Below are 22,785 nucleotides of genomic sequence, written 5' to 3' on the forward strand. Positions count from 1 at the left end.
GAGGTTTGTGCTCATGTTGTTTAATCAGCTGGTGGCAACAGCTGATTTCCGTTTTTTTTTTTTTTTTCTCAGCTCTTCCCCGGAGGGGGATGAAAGGACTTGAGAGTACCCCATAGGAAGGAATTCCCAAGTGCATCTTCCTGGGCTCTCAAAGGGGTTCTGCTCTTGGGTGATGGCAGCATCTACCAATCCAAGGTCAGAGAAAAGCTGTAACCTTGGGAGTTTAATATAAGCCTGGAGTGGCCAGTATTAATTTTTAGTATCCTTGCAGGCCTCCACCTTCTGCACTCGAAGTGCCAGAGTGGGGAATCAGCCTTGATATATGGGAATGAACAAAGGGAACAAACTCTCCAAGCAGACCAGAATTTGATTGGATTAAAAATGTGTATTGGATATCCAATACTAAATAATAAACATGAAGTTATTAAAAAAGCCATAGCGTATACAGCAAATACTACAGAAAAGGAAAAAAAATTGTACAGAAAGGTAGAATTCTACAGCAGTCCTCAAAATTCTCCTACATCAGAATCATAAAACCATATACTGGGTTGTTTTGTTTTTTCCCAAATCCTTCTGAAGGAAGCTGCCATTTAACAGCCTAGCTACGACACTACAAGATACACAATGTTTCAAATTCAAAATCACAGGATATGTAAGAAAATGTAGCATTAAAATGTGAAAAAGTGCAATACAGATTGTACACTGATTTGAGTATTTCTTTTAGTTTAACCTTAAAAAACAACAACTTTGAACAGTTGTTTTATCAGTAAAAATATACTAGCCCCCACCACAAATTCAATGGCAATATTAACATTCCCTGTGTTGTACATAAGTAATATTCACCAAGACCCACCAGCTAAGAGTACTGAATACACATGATGGCATTTCTTTGGGTATAGATCAGAGGAAAACACACACCACCCTTACAAGCAACATGTGCATCCAAGTATGTGTGTTTTTGTTCATTAAATACAAGTTCTGTAGCTTATTTTGTCCTGAATTGTATTGACAAAGGCCTGAACATCTATTTTCAGGTGGCCCAGGGTACTCAAATGTTGCACTTTTCACCAACGCCCCCCATCCCCCACTCAAATAATAAATAATACCAGCAAACCCGCTGGAAATGGCAACACACAAGGAGTCTAGGAAAAGAAAGGAAGTCATATCCCAAATAAGTCCCAGCTACTTTCCAGGATGATTCATTGCGTCCCTTCTCAGCGTCAGGAACCAAACCATAAGCCTAGAGGGTCAGCTTTTAATCCAATGGATAGAAGGAAAAGAATATGCAGTCTTATTGCTTTCTTTATTACATAAATCCTAATGTTTCCTGCTCAATGTTCTGAGAAGTGCAAGTGTCTCCCAGACAGCCAGTTTGTGCCCACTGGAAGTGCTATTCACCTCACCTCTCCTATCATTAACCTGCTTTGGCAGAATAGATTTTCCATATAAAGCCATCAGTAAGTTCTTGTTTTCCTTTCTTCAAAAAAGTGTGTATATGAGTTCCATGGGAAGCTGAGATTTCATCAAACACTACTCCTCAGGCCAGTCACCGAGTGTGCCGAGTGTGGCACAGCCAAGCATGCTGGTATATCACATGGCAGCAAGTGTGCAAGGAGGAAAAAGAAGACACTTCACTTACCTCGCCCCACCACTTTCTCCTCATGCAGGAATTCCCTTTTAACTTCCCTCCCCCTCCTAGAGAGATGTGTGAACAGCACCTGAGTCATTAACACTGATTTTTCAACGGGTTTTAAATATGTAGAAAAATACATTTTGCCTTGATTGTAGTTGAACATTTAAGATTCTTTTCAAAGCACTGTTCAAATGGCCTGGGACAGCAAAACTACATTAGGGTTGATCTAGCTGAAAGAGCCTCTGGGTGGGGTTTATCTAGTTAAAAGATCCTATGGGTGGGGTTTGATTGTTTCCAAAGGCATGCTATCCTGCTGGATTACAAGAGCTCCACCTTTCTCTGCTTCAGGATATGCCAGCACTTACACCCCAGATTTAAGCACCCTAGCAGCGGAGAAGTGTTGTGCAAACTGTGCACTGCTGACTGCTGTATGTTCTAAGAACTGAAATAATGCTCAATTTGCACTTAAAAGTTTTAAGATCTGTAGGATCTTTAAAATTATAGCTAACAATAAATCCAAGCACTGTTGCCAAAATAAATGGTGATGTCATCTGTACATAAGGAATCCTACTGTATAAGAGGAACTTTTAAAAAATGGTTCTAAATGACACTCCCACTGCAATCTAATAACCAGAGATATAATTAAGTTACAAGAAAGGACATAACAGAAGATGCTTTCATTTTCTTCAGTCTTTTAGTGAACATATGAAGACTGGAAAACAACAATAAGGAAACCTCCCATTAGCCCTTGGCTCCCCTCCCCCTTCCCCATTAACTTTTCCCCCATCAAAGTATTGAAACTGCACAAAAAGCGACAAACAAGTCTTTCAATGTTACATTTCAATTCAAACAGATTTGTAATCTCACAGTGATGAGAGGAGAAAGTCAGGCTTTTAATAATTATAATATAAAAATAATAAAAGAGCTTACAAATAGCAATGCAGCATCCCAAATGGCCATGGATTAACTGCTGGAAGGGGATGTAATTATATGCAGAATAAAAAAACCAAAACAGAATACCCCACACTGGCAATGAATTTCCACACACAATAGAACAAGCAGTCAAACATCAGTCTAGGCTGTGGAAAACAACGTTTTTCTTTTTTTTCAGATTACACAATTTTTTTCCTTTTTATAAAAAAAAGATAAAATAAAATAAAAACACACAAATAAAATTGTACATAAATGCGAATGTCCAACACTGAAAAGGCAGGGCAATCACACCACTGAGACAAAACCTGACCAGAAAAAGAATGTAAAGTCCATTTGATTTTTTTCCCCCTCTTGCTTGGACACTAGATTTCACCTGAAGTGTCCCATCCTGCATGGTCTCAGCAGGCAAACAAGACTTCAACTTGGCAATGACTTTGTTTCAGGATGAGGAGGAGAAAAGTCATCTTTTTAACCAGCATTAGCATTAATGCACCAGTTGGTTTGTTTGCTTTCTACGTCTGCTCTCGTGTGCTGTCCCTCTCTTTCTCTGTACAATTCCTTGTGTTCCAAGGCTGAGTTCCAAGACTTGTGAAACTGGATTTGGAGTCATGTCCTGGTGAAGATGTTCATGCTGTAGTGATGGCATTAAGGTCCTTCATTAGTCCTTCCAGGTGGGCCATCTCTTTGGTCAGTTCATCCGGTTCATAGTTCTGCAGGAGATTTAAGAGGGTTACTGGACAAGATGAGCTGTGCTCTTTAAGGAAGAGTGGGAGGAAGCATGATCAATGACTCTGGTATACAATATGACTATAAATCATATACAGGCAAAGCCAAGTTTTGATGGTTATGTGAATGCACAAATTGAAACCACCAACCATTTTTCAAATGCCGGAATTTTGCAAAAGTGATGAAAGGAGTAAGAGACAGATGGGCAAAGGGTGCACCAGAATCGGGCATGCAAACAAAACCACAACAAAACATACAGAAATCAAACCAAAAAGGGTGAATTATTGACAAATACAGTGTGATAGAGAAAAAACACAGGGAAAGTGGAAAAAGAGAAGAAAAACAGAAATTTCAAATTAAACATTTTCTGCACCCACAACACAAAGTACATCAAAGATAATGATTTGAAGCAGTGCTATGGTAGTGTCAGCTACAAAGGATTTTTAGCTATCATTTTCAAAGCTGGATGCCTAGTTAGACTGCTCACTTACCAAAAAAAAAAAAAAAAAAAAAAAAAAAAATTGCCTTATTTCCAAAGATGCTGAACATCTGTAGCTCCCACAGCCTTCAATGGGAGCTAGGGTTGCTCAACATCTTTGAAAATCAAGCCACTTTCATTCAGGAGCCTAAATATGGATTTAGGGTCACAGGTTTAAGTGTTTTGACTCTAATCCTCAACTATCGCCTTTTGTCACCCCCACTTTTCATTCTTGGGATGTAACATGGTTGTTCTGCATGAGATTACAGCTATGGGATTTCTAGTAACAGTTAAATCCAGGCACAGCCTTCTTTCACAACAACTGTAGGGAAATGAAATGCCATCTTGGGCAAGATCATAGCATGTGAAGCAGCAGTGGCTTTCCAGGAAAGCAAACAATGCTCGCTGGGGCTTCCCATTCTGGTCAGTAATTCTTTGGCACATACAGTCCAGTGCAGAAGTCAAACATAGCTCCTCTTTACCCTACTCCTCTTTTCACCAAGACAGGTTAGGGAAAACCAGAGGCTTGGACAACTCCTCCTCCTCAGCTAACTGTGCAGGAAGCCTGGGGGAACAACATTATCCCACGTTCACGTAACTGAGAGGCTTGTTAACTTGAGGTTCTGCTGCATTTGGTAAAATTGTCAATCTCTGCTCAGGAAGGCTCCTGGAGTGGAACAGAGGGAGTAGTGCACACCAAGGCAGAAGTATACTGACAGAGCATTACCATAGGCTTGGCTCTAACAATCACTATTTGGCCTTAAATTTAAGTAGTAAGTCCTTAACTTCACCACAAAATATAAAAGGAGTTTGCCCTGGTTGAGATTATCAAGGGCATAAAAGACAGTTCAGAGCCCAACTCCCACTGACCGTCAATGAGAGTTCTAGTCTAGTCTATATAGGTTCTTATACCTGAGTGCCTGACCTGGGTGCCTAACTGCCTTTTATGCCTTTGAAATCTCCTTCCTTCTAGTTAGCATTTCTATAATGTTCTCTGCGGGCATCCAGGGAGGTTTGTCATGCTGTGGTAAGTGCTGCCAAGAAAGCTGTAAATACACTTACATTTTCTGAGTCCTCAAGCATCCTGGTGGTCTCCTGCACATCGGGGGCGCTGGGCACTACCACTGGCATAGGTGGTCGAGTTCTCCCTAAAGTCCCGATCGACGCAGTCTTCACTGAGTGAACTGGATGGTTAGAAGCTTAAAGCAAAAATGTTCCATACTCTTAGCAGTGTTCCCTCTAATTTTTCCCACCATGTGCAGAATGAATTTTGTTATGTGCATAAATATGGAGGTGATGTGTGACACATCACCTTCATATTGGTGCACATAAAAAAAATCATGTGGTGGAGGTGAGGCCAAGAGGTTCTGAGTGTGGGAAGGGGCTCAGGGCTGGGGCAGAGGGTTGGGGTACAGGGGTGTGAAGGCTCCAGCTGTGGGTGTGGGCTCTGGAGTGGGGCCAGGGATGAGGAGCTCAGGGCTGGCGTAGTGGGTTGAATATAGGGGGAGAGGGCTCCAGCTGGGGATGCGGGCTTTGGGGTGGGGCCAGGGCTGAGGGGTTTGGAGTGCAGGAAGGTGCTGCGGGGCCACGGTAGGGAGAGAGGACTCCCCTCAGTGCTCTCTCCCCACCGGCAGTACCTGGGACGGGGGGGAGAGGCGCCTTTTCCCACCGCAGGAGCTCTGGGGCTGCAGGATAGGCACGTCTTCCCTGACCCCAGCAGGTCTGGGCCTGGGGAGGGCCACCCTGGCTGCAGCTGGGTCCAGGCCAATCCAGGGTCGGGCCATGCCACCCCGCCGGGTCTGGGCCACTCCGGGGCCGGCCTGGGCCGCGCCGCCCCAGCCGATCCGGCCACACCGCCCCAGCTGCAGCAGGTCCGGGCTGCAGGCTGAGTTGGGGCCAGGGGAGGGACTCCCCTTCCATGGTAGGTTGGGGGCTGGGCTAGGTGGGGGCTCCCTGAGCGCCTGTGTGGCGCTAAAATAGGCTACTGCGTGGCCATGCAACTTACAGGGAACTTAGACTCTTAGCCATAATTTCCCTGTCCAGACGGAGAAGGTGGTTATGGGAATGTCAGCAGCATTGCCACAGTGCGGAGAATGCTCTTGAATTGGCCAGATCAAAAGAGTTCTATCAGATTACAACTATTTTCCAGTGGGTTAGAACTAATGCTTCAAATTAATGAATGCTGGAGTTGATCATCCCTTTGGATTATCCAAACACTTGAAGATGAAGTTTATTGCTGTGCTTGAAAACTAAATGTATGAAATTCAGCCCAGTCTTATCTCTGACTGCCTCTCTAACATTTCACCTTGGATGTCAGGTGCAATCTTTCCCAAAAGCATCTCCTCATTTTCCTCTTGATCCCCTTCCTCTCCCTCCCTCACCTATCTCCACTGACAACTCCACTATTCGTCACTCTATCCTCCTCCACGTGCTGGATATGCACAGTGATTCTCAGAGCTATACCATGTCATTTATCCTTCCACCCCACCCTGCTCACCTTGCTGCGTCAATAATGGTGTGCTTGGCAATGCTGGGTCATATGTGGAACCTGTGGGTGGAACTGCTGGCACTGCAAAGCTCTTCAGAGGGTGAGAGGGACGGACGTGGGCAGTAGGGAGACTTTGACCTGAATCCTCCTCCTGCGCGTTGGCCAGATAAGATGCTGTGGCACTTTCTGGCTCTTGATGGTCAGCACAACATGTCTGAGATGAGGAAGCCGGCATGGTGTCTGTGCTCGGTGTATTTCGAACAGATTCTACAATGGAAAAGTAAAAATGGGGCTTATTTTCTTTCACAGAAGTTTTCCCTCCTTTCAGCTAGGCTATTAAATATTTCCTTTTGCAGCATCCCAATAGCCACATGGGACCAAAGCAGGAGTCTTTACCAAGCGCTTTTCCTGAAGATCCTGGTTAAAGCTAGGGAACTGATTCATGCATCACCAATCACCTGAGCACTTAACATGCAATACTATGTAACTGCCCTGTTTTAAGAAGTAAGTCCATAAAAATTTCACAAGACAAAAAAAAAAAAAAAAAAAAAAAAAAAAAAACAGCCATCCCATGACAATGCAAGCTTTGGCACCAAAGGAGTCCACAGCTGACCAGAGGTTTTGCTGTCCTACAAGGGTTCTGCAGCTTATTTTCAGGCAAATAAGAAACACAAGGAGAAAAACAAAATCACTGCTAATTCAGATATAGATTTGGTCTATGATATTGGTCTAACGACAGTGTGTCTCAAATCTTAATATCTAAAAATGTGTATCCCATTCCCATTTCCACATTGCATACTCACAAATGACTTCTTCTCCACACTCATCCTAATGTTACCTGTGTGCACTTAAATTCTTCTCTGTCTTTTTGTCTAGGTTACTGTGCCTAAATAGGATGCAGCAATCAAGATATAATATGCCAAGTGGTGGTCAGTCGACTATTAGAGAAGAGTTCATTTTAGTACATAGCTGCAAAGGGAAACTATTATCAGCCCAATACCTAAGCAATCGATATGGCGAATCACAAAGTCACCGTGAAATTCTGCATCATCATCAGCTTTTGCTTAAGGAATAAACTGCATGTGATGCACATCTTAATTTTAATTTGAGACTAGAACATTCCACAACTTTATAACTACTAAAAATACCTAGATGTTTATATATCACCAATCATTGCGATATATAGATGAAACCAAAATCTTCTAGAGGATCATGAAGGCAGGGCAATGAAAGGGAATCTTGCATTTTTATGGCATCTCTATCTGACCTAGTATGTGCACAAGAAAATATCTTGGCTGCCAGAGCTGCTACTCCTATAATCATTTGAATAGTACAAAAACAAAACAAAACAAGCAATACCTTCTACTAGAACACAATCTTTCATCTGCATATTAGCAGCTTCATGAGGTATTTGAAACTTTGCCTATGAATTGAAACATTCCAGAAAACAACAGTACAAGCTTCATTGTTGCCTATGGTACCTTATCAGGATTCAGAACCTAACAACAGACTAGAGGCACTGCATTCATTGTATCCTAAGAAGTTTAACTATTTGTGATTCTTACAGCATACACAGCAATGTTGCCTAGATATTTCTTATAGCACTGGCTGCTTTAATAGGAATACTGCAAGAATTGTACTTACACACCACTGTGCTTGAAGCTTAAAAACATTATGTAGGAAAGATCACGTTTTTTTCTTGTTGTTTTAACACAACCAACCAGGAAAATTATTAATGTTCTAAGTGTGTGCAAATTAAATGTAAACAGGGTTTCAGATTCTATAGATGCTAAAAAGGGACACTATCCGATATCCCAGGCTCAACATTTGACCCATGCAAAATTCAGATAATGGGACAAAATCTTTATAAGTACCAAGGATATTTTGTTCATTCTTAACTCATCACTCCATTGCTGAGAAATTAAAATAAAGCTGATAATTCTTCTGTTCCATTCTTGGTCTTCAGTAGGAATGAACTAGCAAACACTATTCCCAGAGATGGGCTCTCAGTGTTGAATTGGTTATACAAAGCACATTTTTCACTGTGATGAGGTGTGGTGCAAGGTAAGCTGCAGCTGCTACACAAAAAACCAAACACAGAATCACAGAATATCAGGGTTGGAAGGGACCTCAGGAGGTCATCTAGTCCAACCGCCTGCTCAAAGCAGGACCAATTCCCAACTAAATCATCCCAGCCAGGGCTTTGTCAAGCCGGGCCTTAAAAACCTCCAAGGAAGGAGATTCCACCACCTCCCTAGGTAACGCATGCCAGTGCTTCACCACCCTCCTAGTGAAATAGTGTTTCCTAATATCCAACCTAGACCTCTCCCACTGCAACTTGAGACCATTGCTCCTTGTTCTGTCATCTGCCACCACTGAGAACAGCCAAGCTCCATCCTCTTTGGAACCCCCCTTCAGGTAGTTGAAAGCAGCTATCAAATCCCCCCTCATTCTTCTCTTCTGGAGACTAAACAATCCCAGTTCCCTCAGCCTCTCCTCATAAGTCATGTGCTCCAGACGCCTAATCATTTTTGTTAATTTTAGTTTCATTCAAAACAAGGAGACTCATTGTCTAACATTGGAAAAGAAAAAAATATCAGTAGACATAAGTATGTTATTTTCTCACTTCTAAGGAGACAATAAGAACAATGGAGACTGATCAGATCCAAACTACTAAAGATGACTTGAGGGTTTTCCTTGGAACTTTGCTTTCCACATATGTTTTGTGAATAGTTCCCTTTCAAATGAATGCTACCTGGTCATTCATCTCTCACCTGTGGAATTGGCCCTGTCTGAATGGGACATGGATGTGCCAATCGGCCAAGGGTTGACCTGATGATGGAGATAGCTGCGAGTTGGAGAAGCGAGGCTGCCGGAGTGGAAATGATGGTGAGGGTTATCGAGTGAATGGATGGGATGAGCGCTAATCACAGCTGTGAATGGACACAAGACAGAAAAAACGCTTAACATACAGACGAACATGCACACATATAGAAATGCACTGCACCCCTCCTTCTCCCTCAAAGGCACAGTACAAGCTAGCCAGCCATTCATCAGATTGAGAAGGGAATCAAGTGGACTTAAATTCCCGCTCTACCGCTACTATAAAAACAAACAAAAAACCCCAGACATCAGTCTTCTCATGATTTTTCTTATGCTGAAAGAACACACCACTCTTGGTCCTGCTTTCACCGAGAGGCCTCTTGAGAAAATGAGGATCAGCTCCTTTTAGAGCTTTCCTGTGTAACTCTAGGCTGTAAACTTCACGCTTAAAAGGGGAATGTAAACGTGAACTCAAACTGTGAAAACCATTTCAGTCTGAGAGAATTTAATTTCCCAACAAGCATGAGCAAGTATTACAGTACCTTTGGTTAATTAAAAATGCTAGACAGATGGTGACAAGCACAGGATGAGATGCAGAAGATTTACTCATGCCTTCTGCTCAGAATCAGCAGAATTCTCATCCAATACATTCAAACTGGAGGCCTTTTTTCTCTCTACACTTTTCTTTCTGCTTGAAAGGCAGGAATACTTGAATTTCTCAAGAGGGCAGCATTTGTATGTCTTACATTCTCCCCAACTTGTGGCAGTGACATTAACAGCAAAGCAAGGGTTTCTACAAGAGGAGGTTACTCACCCTGTGCAGTAACTGACGTTCTTCGAGATGAGTGTCCCTGTGGGTGCTCCACTCCAGGTGCTGGTCCCTGCGCCCTTGCTCGGAGATTTTTGCAGCAGTACTCGTACCGGCCACGCATGCGCAGAGGCTGCCCCCCAGCTGTGAGTCTAGCTTAACAGTACGCATGCGTGGCCGGTCTCCTCCTCCTTCTCTACAACGGAGGCTACCAAAACTCTGAAGTAGAGGGGAGGGGGGTGGGTAGTGGAGCACCCACAGGGACACTCATCTCGAAGAACGTCAGTTACTGCACAGGGTGAGTAACCTCCTCTTCTTCTTCGAGAGATGTCCCTGTGGGTGCTCCACTCCAGGTGACCTAAAAGCAGTGTGTCTCAAGGAGGTAGGGACTTCGGATCTGATAGGAATGCCGTAGATAGTACAGCCCTGCCCAAACGTATATCAGAAAGGGGGCCTTGAGTAAGGGCATAATGTTTAACAAATGTGTGTTCAGAGGACCAAGTGGCTGCTTCACAGATATCAGCCAGGGGAACTTTGCGTAAAAATGCTACAGAGGCAGCCAGAGATCTAGTGGAGTGCGTTCTGATGCCGTCTGGAGGTGCAACCTTCTTCATCTGATAGCACAACCGGATGCACTGAGAAATCCAGTTTGAAAGTCTCTGGGTAGAAATAGGAGAACCTTTGAAACGCTCCGCAATGGAGACAAAAAGTCTAGAAGAGTTTCTAAAAGGTTTGGTTCTATCCAAATAGAAGGACAAGGCCTTGCATACATCTAATGTATGCATTGTAGCTTCGAACGAGTTTGCACGTGGTTTCGGAAAAAAGGCTGGTAGGTGTATCGGCTCATTAATGTGGAATGACGAATGCACCTTAGGAAGAAATTTGGGGTGTAATCTGAGGGTAAACTTGTCTTTGAAAAATAGCATATATGGTGGGTCTGCCATAAGAGCTGCTATTTCTCCTGCCCGTTTGGCGGAGGTAATTGCCACTAAAAATGCTATTTTCATCGAAAGGTGTAAGAGGGAGCACGTGGCTGGGGTTCAAATGGTTGTTGAGTTAGGCAAGATAGTACTCAATGAAGGTCCCACGGGGTGGTAGGTGGTTAATGTCTGGGTATAGGGCTTGGAGTCCCTTGAGGAAACGTTTGGTGACTGGGTGAGCAAAAACAGAATTATCATCAATTTTGTCATGAAAAGTTGTAATAGCAGCATTTAGTCCATTTAGGACTCCGATGGAGCTGAAAGAAAGGCCTGATCGCTTAAGGTCCAATAGATAATCAAGTATGAGTGAGAGAGATACTGACGTGGGACAAAGTTGTTTAGCTGAACACCAATGTGTGAATCGTTTCCACTTTCGTAGATAGGTGGTGCGAGTAGATTGTGTTCTGCTATGTAGGAGCACTCTTTGAACTTGTTCAGAGCAATCTAGTTTGCTTTGGGAGAACCATGTAGGAACCAGGCTTTGTGGTGAAGCATGGACAGGTTGGGCTGGAGAAATCGGCCACGTTGTTGCGATAGGAGGTTCGGGAGGAGAGGCAACGAGATTGGTGGTCGAATCGACATTCTGGTGAGGAACGGAAACCACAGTTGTCTGGGCCAAGACGGGGCAATTAGGATCACCTTGACCCGGTCTGTTCGTACTTTTATCAGGACCCTGTTGAGAACCGGTATCGGGGGAAATGCATAGAGTAAGTTTCGGTGCCCTGGGATCATGAATGCGTCTCCCAAGGAATGTTTGCCCAGGCCCGCTCTGGAGCAAAAGTCGGAACATTTTTTGTTTTTTGCAGTTGCAAAAAGGTCTATGGTTGGGTGACCCCAAATGCGGAATATGTTGTGAATGGTTTTCTCGTCTATCTCCCATTCGTGATCCCATGGAAAGCGTCTGCTTAGTTCATCCGCTGTGGTGTTCATCACTCCGGGAAGATAGGCAGCTAATACCCGGATGTTGTTCGCAATGCACCAATTCCAGAGCTTCATAGCCTCTGTGCAAAGCGAGTGGGATCGAGCTCCTCCCTGCCTGTTTACATAGAACATGCATGCAATGTTGTCTGTCATTATGCGTACATGGTGATTCCTGATTAGTGGAAGAAAATGACGGCACGCATTGCGAATGGCTCAAAGTTCTACGACATTTATGTGTAGAGAGGTCTCGGTTGAAGACCATAGCCCCTGGACTGTGTGGTGAGACATGTGTGCACCCCAGCCTGTCAGAGATGCATCGGTAGTCAGTATGAGGGATGGAGCCTCCTGAAGAAAGGGGACTCCAGAGCAGAGGTTGGAGTGAACTGTCCACCACAGTAGAGAATCTTTGACTCGGAAAGGTACGGAAAAAGTCTTGTTTAGAGAGTGCACATTCGGTCTGTAAACCGTGGCCAACCACGCTTGGAAACACCTCATGTAGAGGTGTGCATTTTGGACGACGGAAGTGCATGAGGCCATGTGACCTAGTATTTGTAAACAGTCTCGGGCAGTCACCTGGGGACTGTTGCAAATTTTTGTGGCTTGTGACTGCCCGAGACTGTTTACAAATAAGCTGTCCACCACAGTAGAGAATCTTTGACTCGGAAAGGTACGGAAAAAGTCTTGTTTAGAGAGTGCACATTCGGTCTGTAAACCGTGGCCAACCACGCTTGGGTGGGGCATAATGTGGATTTGTCTTTGTTTATTTGCAGGCCTAGAGATAGGAAACAATCGACTGTAAGCTGCGTGGATCGGAGAGCTTCGTCGAACGTTGAGGCTTTGAGGAGGCAATCGTCGAGTTAAGGAAATATTACGACCCCTTGTTTTCTGAGGTAGGCAGTAACTACGGCTAGGATCTTGGAAAAAACATGGGGGGCCGTGGACAGTCCGAAGGGAAGAACCCTGTATTGAAAATGTGTTGAGCCAAGAGTAAAACATAGGAAGCGTCTGTGGGCTGGGTGTATAGTCACATGAAAATAGGCGTCCTGTAGGTCGAGGGCTGAAAACCAATCGCCCTGCTCCAACGCTGGGATTATGGTGGAGAGAGTAACCATCTTGAACTTTTGCTTTTTGACAAATTTGTTGAGTCTCCTGAGGTCGAGGATTGGTTGCCATCCCCCAGTTTTCTTTTCTGTTAAGAAATAATGGGAGTAAAAACCCTTCTCTTTGTGTCGTTCTGGCACAATTTCTATTGCCCCTAGTTGAAGGAGATGTTGCACTTCTTGGAGGAGTAGTCGCTCATGAGAGGGGTCCCTGAAGAGGGACGGGGAGGGTGGGTGGGTGGGAGGGAAGGAGAGGAAGGGGATGGCGTATCCAATTGTAACCACCTCTAGAACCCACTTGTCGGAGGTAATGTTTTGCCATTGGTGAGAGAATGGTCGTAGGCGGTGTGCAAAGATATGTGTGCTGGCTGAAGCTGTTTTCTAAACCCTCGACCAAAGCTTCAAATCTGCCTATTAGTTGGAGGGGGTTGAGGCACCCCTGCAAAATTGGGACGACGACGGTGGAATCTTGGTCTCTGGCGTTGTTATTGTTGCTCCTGTGGTCTATGGGAGTGTTGTGTAAATGCGGGGTAGCATAGACGTTGGTAAGGTTGGTATCTATATTGTCGTCTTCTGGTCATAGGTGTCTGGAGACCTAAGGACCGGAGGGTTGCCCTTGAGTCCTTCATTGAGTGAAGCACGTCGTTCGTGGTGGAAGCAAAAAGTTTTTCACCTTTTCACCAAAGGGAAGATCTTCAATGGTGCTCTGGACCTCTCGAGGAAAGAAAGAGAAGGAGAGCCATGAACCTCGCGCATGATCACTGCTGTGGTGGTCGATCTTGCTGCAGTGTTGGCTACATCGAGGGCCGCTTGAAGAGCGGTACGTAATATGATTTGTCCCTCAGAAACCAGAGCTGTAAATTGTTGTTTTTTCTGTTCCGGGATGTCGTCAATAAAGTCCATGAACTTATTATAGTTTCTGTGGTCATATTTTGCAAGAACTGCAGTATAATTGGCTATACGGAATTGCAGCGTCTAGGATGCATATACTTTACGACCAAAGAGGTCCAAGCGTTTACTTTCCTTGTTGGCTGGGGTGGAGCGGGAATACTGTTGTTTGGCCCTTTGGTTCGCTGCGTCTACTACTAACGTTCATCTGCAGGTTTCTCTGAGTAGTTCCTGCAACAGCTGAGGAAGCTCTTAAGACGAAGGTGATACGGAAAGTGAGCGATCAGCTGTTGTAACCTGCACAGGTTGTGCCATGTTTGTCATTCTTCCACAGGACAGAAGCGACTTTGTCTGTAAAAAGTGCAAGCTGGTCTCCATATTGGAAGAGAAGGTTCGAGGTCTGGAGAAACGAGTATCGACTCTGCGTTGCATAAGGGAAAATGAAGATTTCCTGGACAGACATCAGGAGATGCTTCTACGGCCACAATGTTCTGAAGATTCAGAGCAGGTGCAGCAGGGACAGAAGGATGGTGAAGAAGTTTGGCAGCATGTGACCTCTAGAAGGAGAAAGAGGAGCGTCCATGTGCCAGCAATGGAGATACAGGTGAGCAATCGTTTCCATGTTCTCTCTACAGGTACTAATGTGGAGAGTGGACTAGATGACACATCTGAAGGAAGGGAGCAGAAGGAGACTCCACCGATTGGAAGGCAAAAGATGCACTGTCCTAGGGATGAGGGTTCCACAACCACCACTCCCAAGAGGAGGAGGAGGGTGGTGGTGGTCGGGGACTCCCTCCTCAGGGGGACTGAGTCATCTATCTGCCGCCCCGACCGGGAAAACCGAGAGGTCTGCTGCTTTCCAGGAGCTAGGATACATGATGTGACGGAGAGACTGCCAAGACTCATCAAGCCCTCGGATTGCTACCCCTTCCTGCTTCTCCACGTGGGAACCAATGATACTGCCACGAATGACCTTGAGCGGATCACTGCAGACTACGTGGCTCTGGGAAGAAGGATAAAGGAGTTTGAGGCGCAAGTGGTGTTCTCGTCCATCCTCCCTGTGCAAGGAAAAGGCCTGGGTAGAGACCGTCGAATCGTGGAAGTCAACGAATGGCTACGCAGGTGGTGTCGGAGAGAAGGCTTTGGATTCTTCGACCATGGGATGGTGTTCCAAGAAGGAGGAGTGCTAGGCAGAGACGGGCTCCACCTAACGAAGAGAGGGAAGAGCATCTTCGCAAGCAGGCTGGCTAACCTAGTGAGGAGGGCTTTAAACTAGGTTCACCGGGGGAAGGAGACCAAAGCCCTGAGGTAAATGGGGAAATGGGATCCTGGGAGGAAGCAAGAGCAGGAGAGCGCAAGAGGGGAGGACTCCTGTCTCATACTGAGAAAGAGGGATGATCGATGAGTTATCTTAAGTGCTTATACACAAATGCAAGAAGCCTGGGAAACAAGCAGGGAGAACTGGAAGTCCTGGCACAGTCAGGGAACTATGATGCGATTGGAATAACAGAGACTTGGTGGGATAACTCACATGACTGGAGTACTGTCATGGATGGATATAAACTGTTCAGGAAGGACAGGCAGGGCAGAAAAGGTGGGGGAGTTGCATTGTATGTAAGAGAGGAGTATGACTGCTCAGAGCTCCGGTATGAAACTGCAGAAAAACCTGAGAGTCTCTGGATAAAGTTGAGAAGTGTGAGCAACAAGGGTGATGTCGTGGTCGGAGTCTGCTATAGACCACCAGACCAGGGGGATGAGGTGGATGAGGCTTTCTTCTGGCAACTAACAGAAGTTGCTAGATCACAGGCCCTGGTTCTCATGGGAGACTTTAATCACCCTGATATCTGCTGGGAGAGCAATACAGCGGTGCACAGAAAATCCAGGAAGTTTTTGGAAAGTGTAGGGGACAATTTCCTGGTGCAAGTGCTGGAGGAACCAACTAGGGGCAGAGCTTTTCTTGACCTGCTGCTCACAAACTGGGAAGAATTAGTAGGGGAAGCAAAAGTGGATGGGAACCTGGGAGGCAGTGACCATGAGATGGTCGAGTTCAGGATCCTGACACAAGGAAGAAAGGAGAGCAGCAGAATACGGACCCTGGACTTCAGAAAAGCAGACTTTGACTCCCTCAGGGAACTGATGGGCAAGATCACCTGGGAGAATAACATGAAGGGCAAAGGGGTCCAGGAGAGCTGGCTGTATTTTAAAGAAGCCTTATTGCGGTTGCAGGAACAAACCATCCCGACGTGTAGAAAGAATAGTAAATATGGCAGGCGACCAGCTTGGCTTAATAGTGAAATCCTTGCTGACCTTAAATGCAAAAAAGAAGCTTACAAGAAGTGGAAGATTGGACAAATGACCAGGGAGGAGTATAAAAATATCGCTCAGGCATGCAAGAGTGAAATCAAGAAGGCCAAATAGCACTTGGAGTTGAAGCTAGCAAGAGATGTTAAGAGTAACAAGAAGAGTTCTTCAGGTATGTTAGCAACAAGAAGAAAGTCAAGCAAAGTGTGGGCCCCTTACTGAATGAGGGAGGCAACCTAGTGACAGAGGATGTGGAAAAAGCTAATGTACTCAATGCTTTTTTTGCCTGTCTTCACAAACAAGGTCAGCTCCCAGACTGCTGGACTGGGCAGCACAGTATGGGGAGGAGGTGACCAGCCCTCCGTGGAGAAAGAAGTGGTTCGGGACTATTTAGAAAAACTGGATGAGCACAAATCCATGGGGCCGGATGCACTGCATCCGAGGGTGCTAAAGGAGTTGGCGGATGTGATTGCGGAGCCATTGGCCATCATCTTTGAAAACTCATGGCGATCGGGGGAGGTCCCGGATGACTGGAAAAAGGCTAATGTAGTGTCCATCTTTAAAAAAGGGAAGAAGGAGGATCCGGGGAACTACAGGCCAGTCAGCCTCACCTCAGTTCCTGGAAAAATCATGGAGCAGGTCCTCAAGGAATCAATTATGAAACACTTAGAGGAGAGGAAAGTGGTCAGGAACAGTCAGCATGGATTCACCGAGGGGAAGTCGTGCCTGACTAACCTAATTGCCTTCTATGATGAGATAACTGGCTCTGTGGATGAGGGGAAAGCAATAGATAGAACGGTTACTTACCTTCTGTAACTGTTGTTCTTCGAGATGTGTTGTTCACGTCCATTACACATTAGGTGTACGCGCGCCGCGTGCATGGACGTCGGAAACTTTTCCCCTTAGCGGCTCCCGTCGGGCCGGCAGGGCCCCCTCCTTCCCGCCAGAGCGGCGCCCCGCTCCAGGGTATATATATCCCTGCCGACCCGACCCCTCCGGTTCCTTCTTGCCGGAGACTCCGACAGAGGGGAAGGAGGGTGGGAAGTGTAATGGACGTGAACAACACATCTCGAAGAACAACAGTTACAGAAGGTAAGTAACCGTTCTTTCTTCTTCGAGTGATTGTTCACGTCCATTACACATTAGGTGATTCCCAAGCTTACCATTGGAGGTGGGTAGGAGTCAAGGTACAACTGACTGTAGCACAGCCCGACCGACCATCGCGTCCTCTCTGGTCTGGTGATGGATCGCGTAGTGGGCTGTGAACGTATGTACGGACGACCAGGTGGCTGCCTTACAGATCTCCTGGATAGGGACCTGCGCCAAGAAGGCCGTTGAGGACGCTTGGGCTCTAGTCGAGTGGGCCCGGATCTCCGGGGCCGGAACATTGGCGAGTTCATAACAAGTGCGTATACAATGCACAATCCATGCCGACAAGAGCTGTGTCGAGATAGGCAAGCCTTTCATACGTTCCGCAATAGCAATGAACAGCTGGGGTGTTCTGCGGAACGACCTGGTCCGTTCCAGGTAAAATGCCAACGCCCTTCGGACATCTAGGGTATGTAGGCTGCGGTGGTGAGGGTCCGTATGGGGTTTAGGAAAAAACACCGGTAGGCAAATGTCCTGCCCCATGTGAAACTGTGATACCACCTTTGGGAGGAATTTGGGGTGAGGCCTCAGTTGCACCTTATCCTTATGGAACACTGTATAGGGTGGTTCCGAAGAGAGGGCCCTCAATTCCGATACCCTTCTGGCCGACGTGATGGCCACGAGAAACGCCACCTTCCACGAGAGGTGCGTGAGGGAGCAAGTGGCTAGGGGCTCAAAGGGAGGACTCATGAGTCTTGTTAGGACTAGGTTCAGACTCCACGCCGGGACAGGCGGGCGCGAGTAGGGAAACACCCTTTCCAGCCCCTTGAGGAATCGGCCACTGTGGGGTTGGAGAACACTGACCCTCCCAACTCTCCCGGATGGAAAGCCGAAATAGCGGCTAAGTGAACTCTAATTGAGGCGGGCGCAAGCCCTTGATTCTTGAGGTGCAGTAGGTAGTCCAAGATCGACGGAACTGAGGCTTGTAAAGGCTGTATGCGTTGAGGCTCACACCAGTGGGAGAACCTTTTCCATTTTGCCAGGTAGGTCGCTCTTGTAGAGGGCTTCCTACTATTAAGGAGGATTTGCTGAACTTGGTGAGAGCACCTGTGTTCTGCATCATTCAGCCAGAGAGATACCATGCCGTGAGATGTAGCGAAGACAGGTTCGGGTGGAGTAGGCGACCTTTGTCTTGCGTGACTAGGTCGTGATGGAGGGGGAGGGTGATTGGATCGGCTATGGACAGTTCCAGCAGGGACGTGAACCAATGCTGGCGTGGCCAGGCCGGGGCGATAAGTATGATCGTCGCCCTGTCCCTGCGGGTCTTGAGGAGAACCTTGGGTATGAGTGGGAACGGAGGGAAGGCATATCTCAGGCTCCCTCCCCATGGGATCATGAAAGCATCTGCTAATGATCCCCGGCTGAGGTTCTGGAACGAGCAGAACTGAGGGCATTGGCTGTTGTCCCTGGTGGCGAATAGATCCACCCGGGGAAAGCCCCACCTCCGGAAGATCGAATGCAGGACGTCTCGCCTCAACGTCCATTCGTGCATTCGGTAGGATCGGCTGAGGCAGTCTGCTAAGCCATTTTGAATCCCCGGAAGATATGTCGCGATGAGGTGTATCGCATGGGCTATACAGAAGTTCCATAATTGGAGTGCCTCGTGACAGAGGGGAGAAGACCGGGACCCGCCCTGCTTGTTTATATAGAACATGGCGGTAGTGTTGTCTGTCAGGACTGCCACGCTGTGACCTTTTATGGTGGCGCGGAAGGTCTGACAGGCGAGGCGAACCGCCCTTAGCTCCTTCAGATTGATGTGAAGCAGCTTGTCTTCTCTGGACCACAGCCCTTGGGTCCGCAGTTCCCCCAGGTGCGCCCCCCAACCCAGGTCCGATGCATCTGTTACCAACGTCAGAGTGGGCTGTGGGGCAGCGAAGGGGATCCCTTCGCATACCTGTTGGCGATCGAGCCACCAGCGTAGCGAGCTGAGCACCTGGTTTGGGATCGTGACTACTTGATCCAATGGGTCTCTGTTGGGGCGATGCGTGTGGGCGAACCACAACTGTAAAGGCCGGAGCCTCAGGCGGGCATGTCTGACCACGTGTGTGCAAGCTGCCATATGCCCCAGAAGCTGCATGCAACACCTTGCCGTTGTCGTGGGGAACTTTTGGACTGAGCTTGCGGCTCTGTGAATTGACATGAACCGTGCCTCTGGTAGGCTCACTTGCGCGGTTACCGAGTCCAGGGTTGCACCTATGAAGTCCAGCCTCTGTGTGGGGACTAACGTGGACTTGGGCACATTGACCCGGAGGCCGAGCTTGTCGAACGTCTGCAAGGCCAGCGTCACGTGGGATCGGACCTCGGCCTCCGACCTGCCCGCGAGTAGCCAATCGTCCAGGTACGGGAACACACGCATCCTTCTCTTTCGAAGGAAGGCTGCTACCACGGACATGCATTTCTTGAACACTCGTGGTGCTGACGCCAGGCCGAAGGGCAGGACCGTAAATTGGAAATGGCGCTGGTCGACAACGAAGCACAGGAATCGCCTGTGAGCCGGATTGATTGCGATGTGAAAATAGGCATCTTTCATATCGAGGGCAGCATACCAATCCCCCGGATCCAGGGATGGGATAATAGTTCCCAGGGAGACCATACGGAAGCGAGCTTTGATCAGAAACTTGTTTAGATCGCGCAGGTCCAAAATAGGACGGAGGCCTCCTTTTGCCTTGGGGATCAGGAAGTATCTGGAGTAGAATCCTTTTCCCCTCAGGTCTGTTGGGACCTCTTCTACTGCTCCAGCAGCGAGAAGGGTCTGAACCTCCTGCGTGAGAAGTTGCTCGTGAGAAGGGTCCCTGAAGAGGGACGGGGAAGGGGGATGGCAGGGAGGGGGCGAGGAAAACTGGAGGGTATAGCCCGCCTTCACTGTGCACAGGACCCATTGGTCCGATGTTATGCGCGACCATGCCCGGTAGAAATGGGACAGGCGGTCTTTGAAAAACAGAGGAGGATCCGGTATGGAATATGGTACGCTGTCCTCGGGCGTAGCTTCAAAAGCTTGGTTTATTCCCTGGCTGTGGCTTGCCCTGGCCGTGACTCTGGCCCTGGTTAGGCGTATTGTTACGTCTCCGCCTGTTATCCCTGCCTCAACGGCGGTACGGCTCGTGTCGGGGGCGAGGGTGGTATTGCCGTTGCGGTGGCTGGGGTTTAAAGGGCTTACGCTGCGTTACCGGAGTATGCATACTCAACGACTTAAGGGTTGCTCGTGAGTCCTTAAGGCTATGTAGCCTGGCGTCCGTCTGGTCGGAAAACAAGCCCGAACCTTCAAACGGGAGGTCCTGTAGCGTGGTCTGCACCTCTGGTGGGAGACCTGAAGCCTGCAACCACGCTGAACGCCTCATCACGACTCCCGACGCAATTGTTCTAGCCGCAGCGTCGGCTGAGTCTAGGGCGGCCTGCAATGAGGTCTTGGCCACTGCCATTCCCTCATCCACCAGGGCCGTGAACTCCTGATGCGCGTCAGGTGGGAGGGAGTCCTTAAACTTGGCAACTGATGCCCAAGAGTTAAAATTGTGCCTGTTTAGAATCGCCTGCTGATTGGCGATCCTCAGTTGAAGGCCCCCAGATGAATAGACTTTCCTCCCGAATAAGTCCAATCTCTTAGCTTCCTTGCCCTTTGGGGGGCAGGAGCCTGCTGGCCATGCCGCTCTTTTTCGTTGACCGCCGAGACCACCAGCGAACAGGGGGACGGGTGTAGAAAGAGGAAGTCAAACCCTCTAGATGGACGAAGTATTTCCTCTCCACGCCTTTTGCAGGAGGAAGAGGTCGGGGCCTTCTGCCCATCCTCATTGTCCTGCAATCCGGCATCAGCCAGTTGTTCCTCTGCAGCCTGACCCGCAGCGTGGGATTGGGACGACACCGTACTCGGTGCCGACCTTCCCGCTCCGGTGGTCTAGAGACCGTTGCCTCCCTATACGATGTCGGGCGGTGCCGCGGGGAGCGGGATCGGTACCCGGATGGCCCGGATCTCGAGGCCCTCGATGGGGGCCCTTGCTGGTGGTAGGCCCAGGGTGTCCAGAATGGCCATTGGCTCGGTTGGCCCCATTGGGACTGACCGTAGTCCCTGCTGGCCTGTGACCTATGGGCATACCCGCCGTACCGGTCTGAGTCAGTCCCTGAGACCACGGACGGTGACCTGGAAGGCCATGGTGGAGCCGTAGGATGGTGCCGGTCCGGTTTTGGGGAGTAGCGCCTCCTCGACCAGGACCTGGAATAGTGCCTCGCCGACCTGGACCTGGAACGGTACCGGTGATCGCGGGACCAGGAACAGCTACGGCTGGTCGGCCTTGGGTAACGAACCGCCGACGCTTCGCGGTGCCGACTCGTGCTCAGTTGCTGAGTCGGTGCCGACCGCTTGTTGAAGCCCGACTGCTGCGGTGCTTCCTGCGCCGAGGGCAACCGGGAGTCCACCGAGGCGGAGCTCGACCGGGACCGGTTCCTGGAGCGGTGCCGAGACGGCGACCGTGATGGGCGCACCATCGCTGGCTTGCCTCTGCGCGGCAGCATCGGCGGAGCGCCCTCAGCGCGTGCCGGGGCCTTGACGGACAAAGCAATGAGGTCCTTAGCTGCCTCAAACGTGTCCGGAGTGGAGGGCTGTTCCACGAGCTCCTCCAGCCCTTCATCCTTACTCGACGCGCCCATCCCGGGGCTCGACAGGCCTTTCGGCGCCGGAGCCACTACCGGGGTCCGTGTTGGGGCCGTATCGGCCTTAGGGGCACTCGAGGTCTTTACCGGTGCCGCCCTCTTGTGCGGGGAGTGTCCTCGGGCCTTAGGTTGGCCCTTCGCTTTCGCCGGCGAAGACGATCGGCGTCGTGTATTTCCCCGCTGGGTCGGTGCCGCGGGCTTCGGGTGACCCGCCGGCGCCGGTTCCCGCACCGATGCCGGGGCGCTCCGCACGGAGGCAGATGGTGCCGTCGAAGTGGAGGGCTGTAACGCCATCTCCATGAGCAGCTGCTTAAGGCGAAAGTCCCTCTCTTTTTTAGTTCTGGGCTTAAAGGCCTTGCAGATCTTGCAGCGCTCTTTCTGGTGAGCCTCCCCCAGGCAACGGAGACACGAGACGTGGGGGTCGCTCAATGGCATAGGCCTGCGGCACGTGACACAAGCCTTGAAGCCTTGGGCGTGCGGCATACCCCGCCGCCCAGGGCCGGTGCCGGGGCTGAACAAACAACCACGGCAGGAACTTTAAGTACCCTAATGAGCTGTTAACTACTGGCTCAACACTACTACAAACTAACTGATAACTGCTAGATAACACTAATGACTATTGCTAAGGGACACTCTCAGACGAGAGACAGAGTTGTTCCAACGCCGCCACGGACGGTAAGAAGGAACTGGAGGGGTCGGGTCGGCAGGGATATATATACCCTGGAGCGGGGCGCCGCTCTGGCGGGAAGGAGGGGGCCCTGCCGGCCCGACGGGAGCCGCTAAGGGAAAAAGTTTCCGACGTCCGTGCACGCGGCGCGCGTACACCTAATGTGTAATGGACGTGAACAATCACTCGAAGAAGAAGTGTTATTCCTTGACTTTAGCAAAGCTTTTGATACCGTCTCCCACAGTATTG

At 48.6% G+C, this 22,785-nt stretch overlaps 1 protein-coding gene across 10 annotated transcripts in view; it reads right to left on the bottom strand.

Moving 5' to 3' along the window:
- Positions 1-365: 365 nt before the first annotated feature.
- NEO1 (neogenin 1) overlaps positions 366-22,785 on the bottom strand; it is a 535,617-nt gene continuing 513,197 nt past the window's right edge. For 8 of the 10 annotated variants that reach the window (XM_034783474.1, XM_034783473.1, XM_034783472.1 and 5 more), the window contains 4 exons: positions 9,033-9,191; positions 6,268-6,525; positions 4,833-4,969; positions 366-3,276 (listed from right to left, as the gene is read on the bottom strand). In XM_034783474.1, the coding sequence (XP_034639365.1) occupies positions 3,193-3,276; positions 4,833-4,969; positions 6,268-6,525; positions 9,033-9,191 (638 nt within the window). In that variant the 3' untranslated portion in view covers positions 366-3,192. The remainder of the gene's footprint in view (positions 3,277-4,832; positions 4,970-6,267; positions 6,526-9,032; positions 9,192-22,785) is intronic. The other 2 variants (XM_034783480.1, XM_034783479.1) reach the window with 1 other exon arrangement.

Source organism: Trachemys scripta, chromosome 10 (genome assembly GCF_013100865.1).
Source record: "Trachemys scripta elegans isolate TJP31775 chromosome 10, CAS_Tse_1.0, whole genome shotgun sequence".
Taxonomy (NCBI): domain Eukaryota; kingdom Metazoa; phylum Chordata; order Testudines; family Emydidae; genus Trachemys; species Trachemys scripta.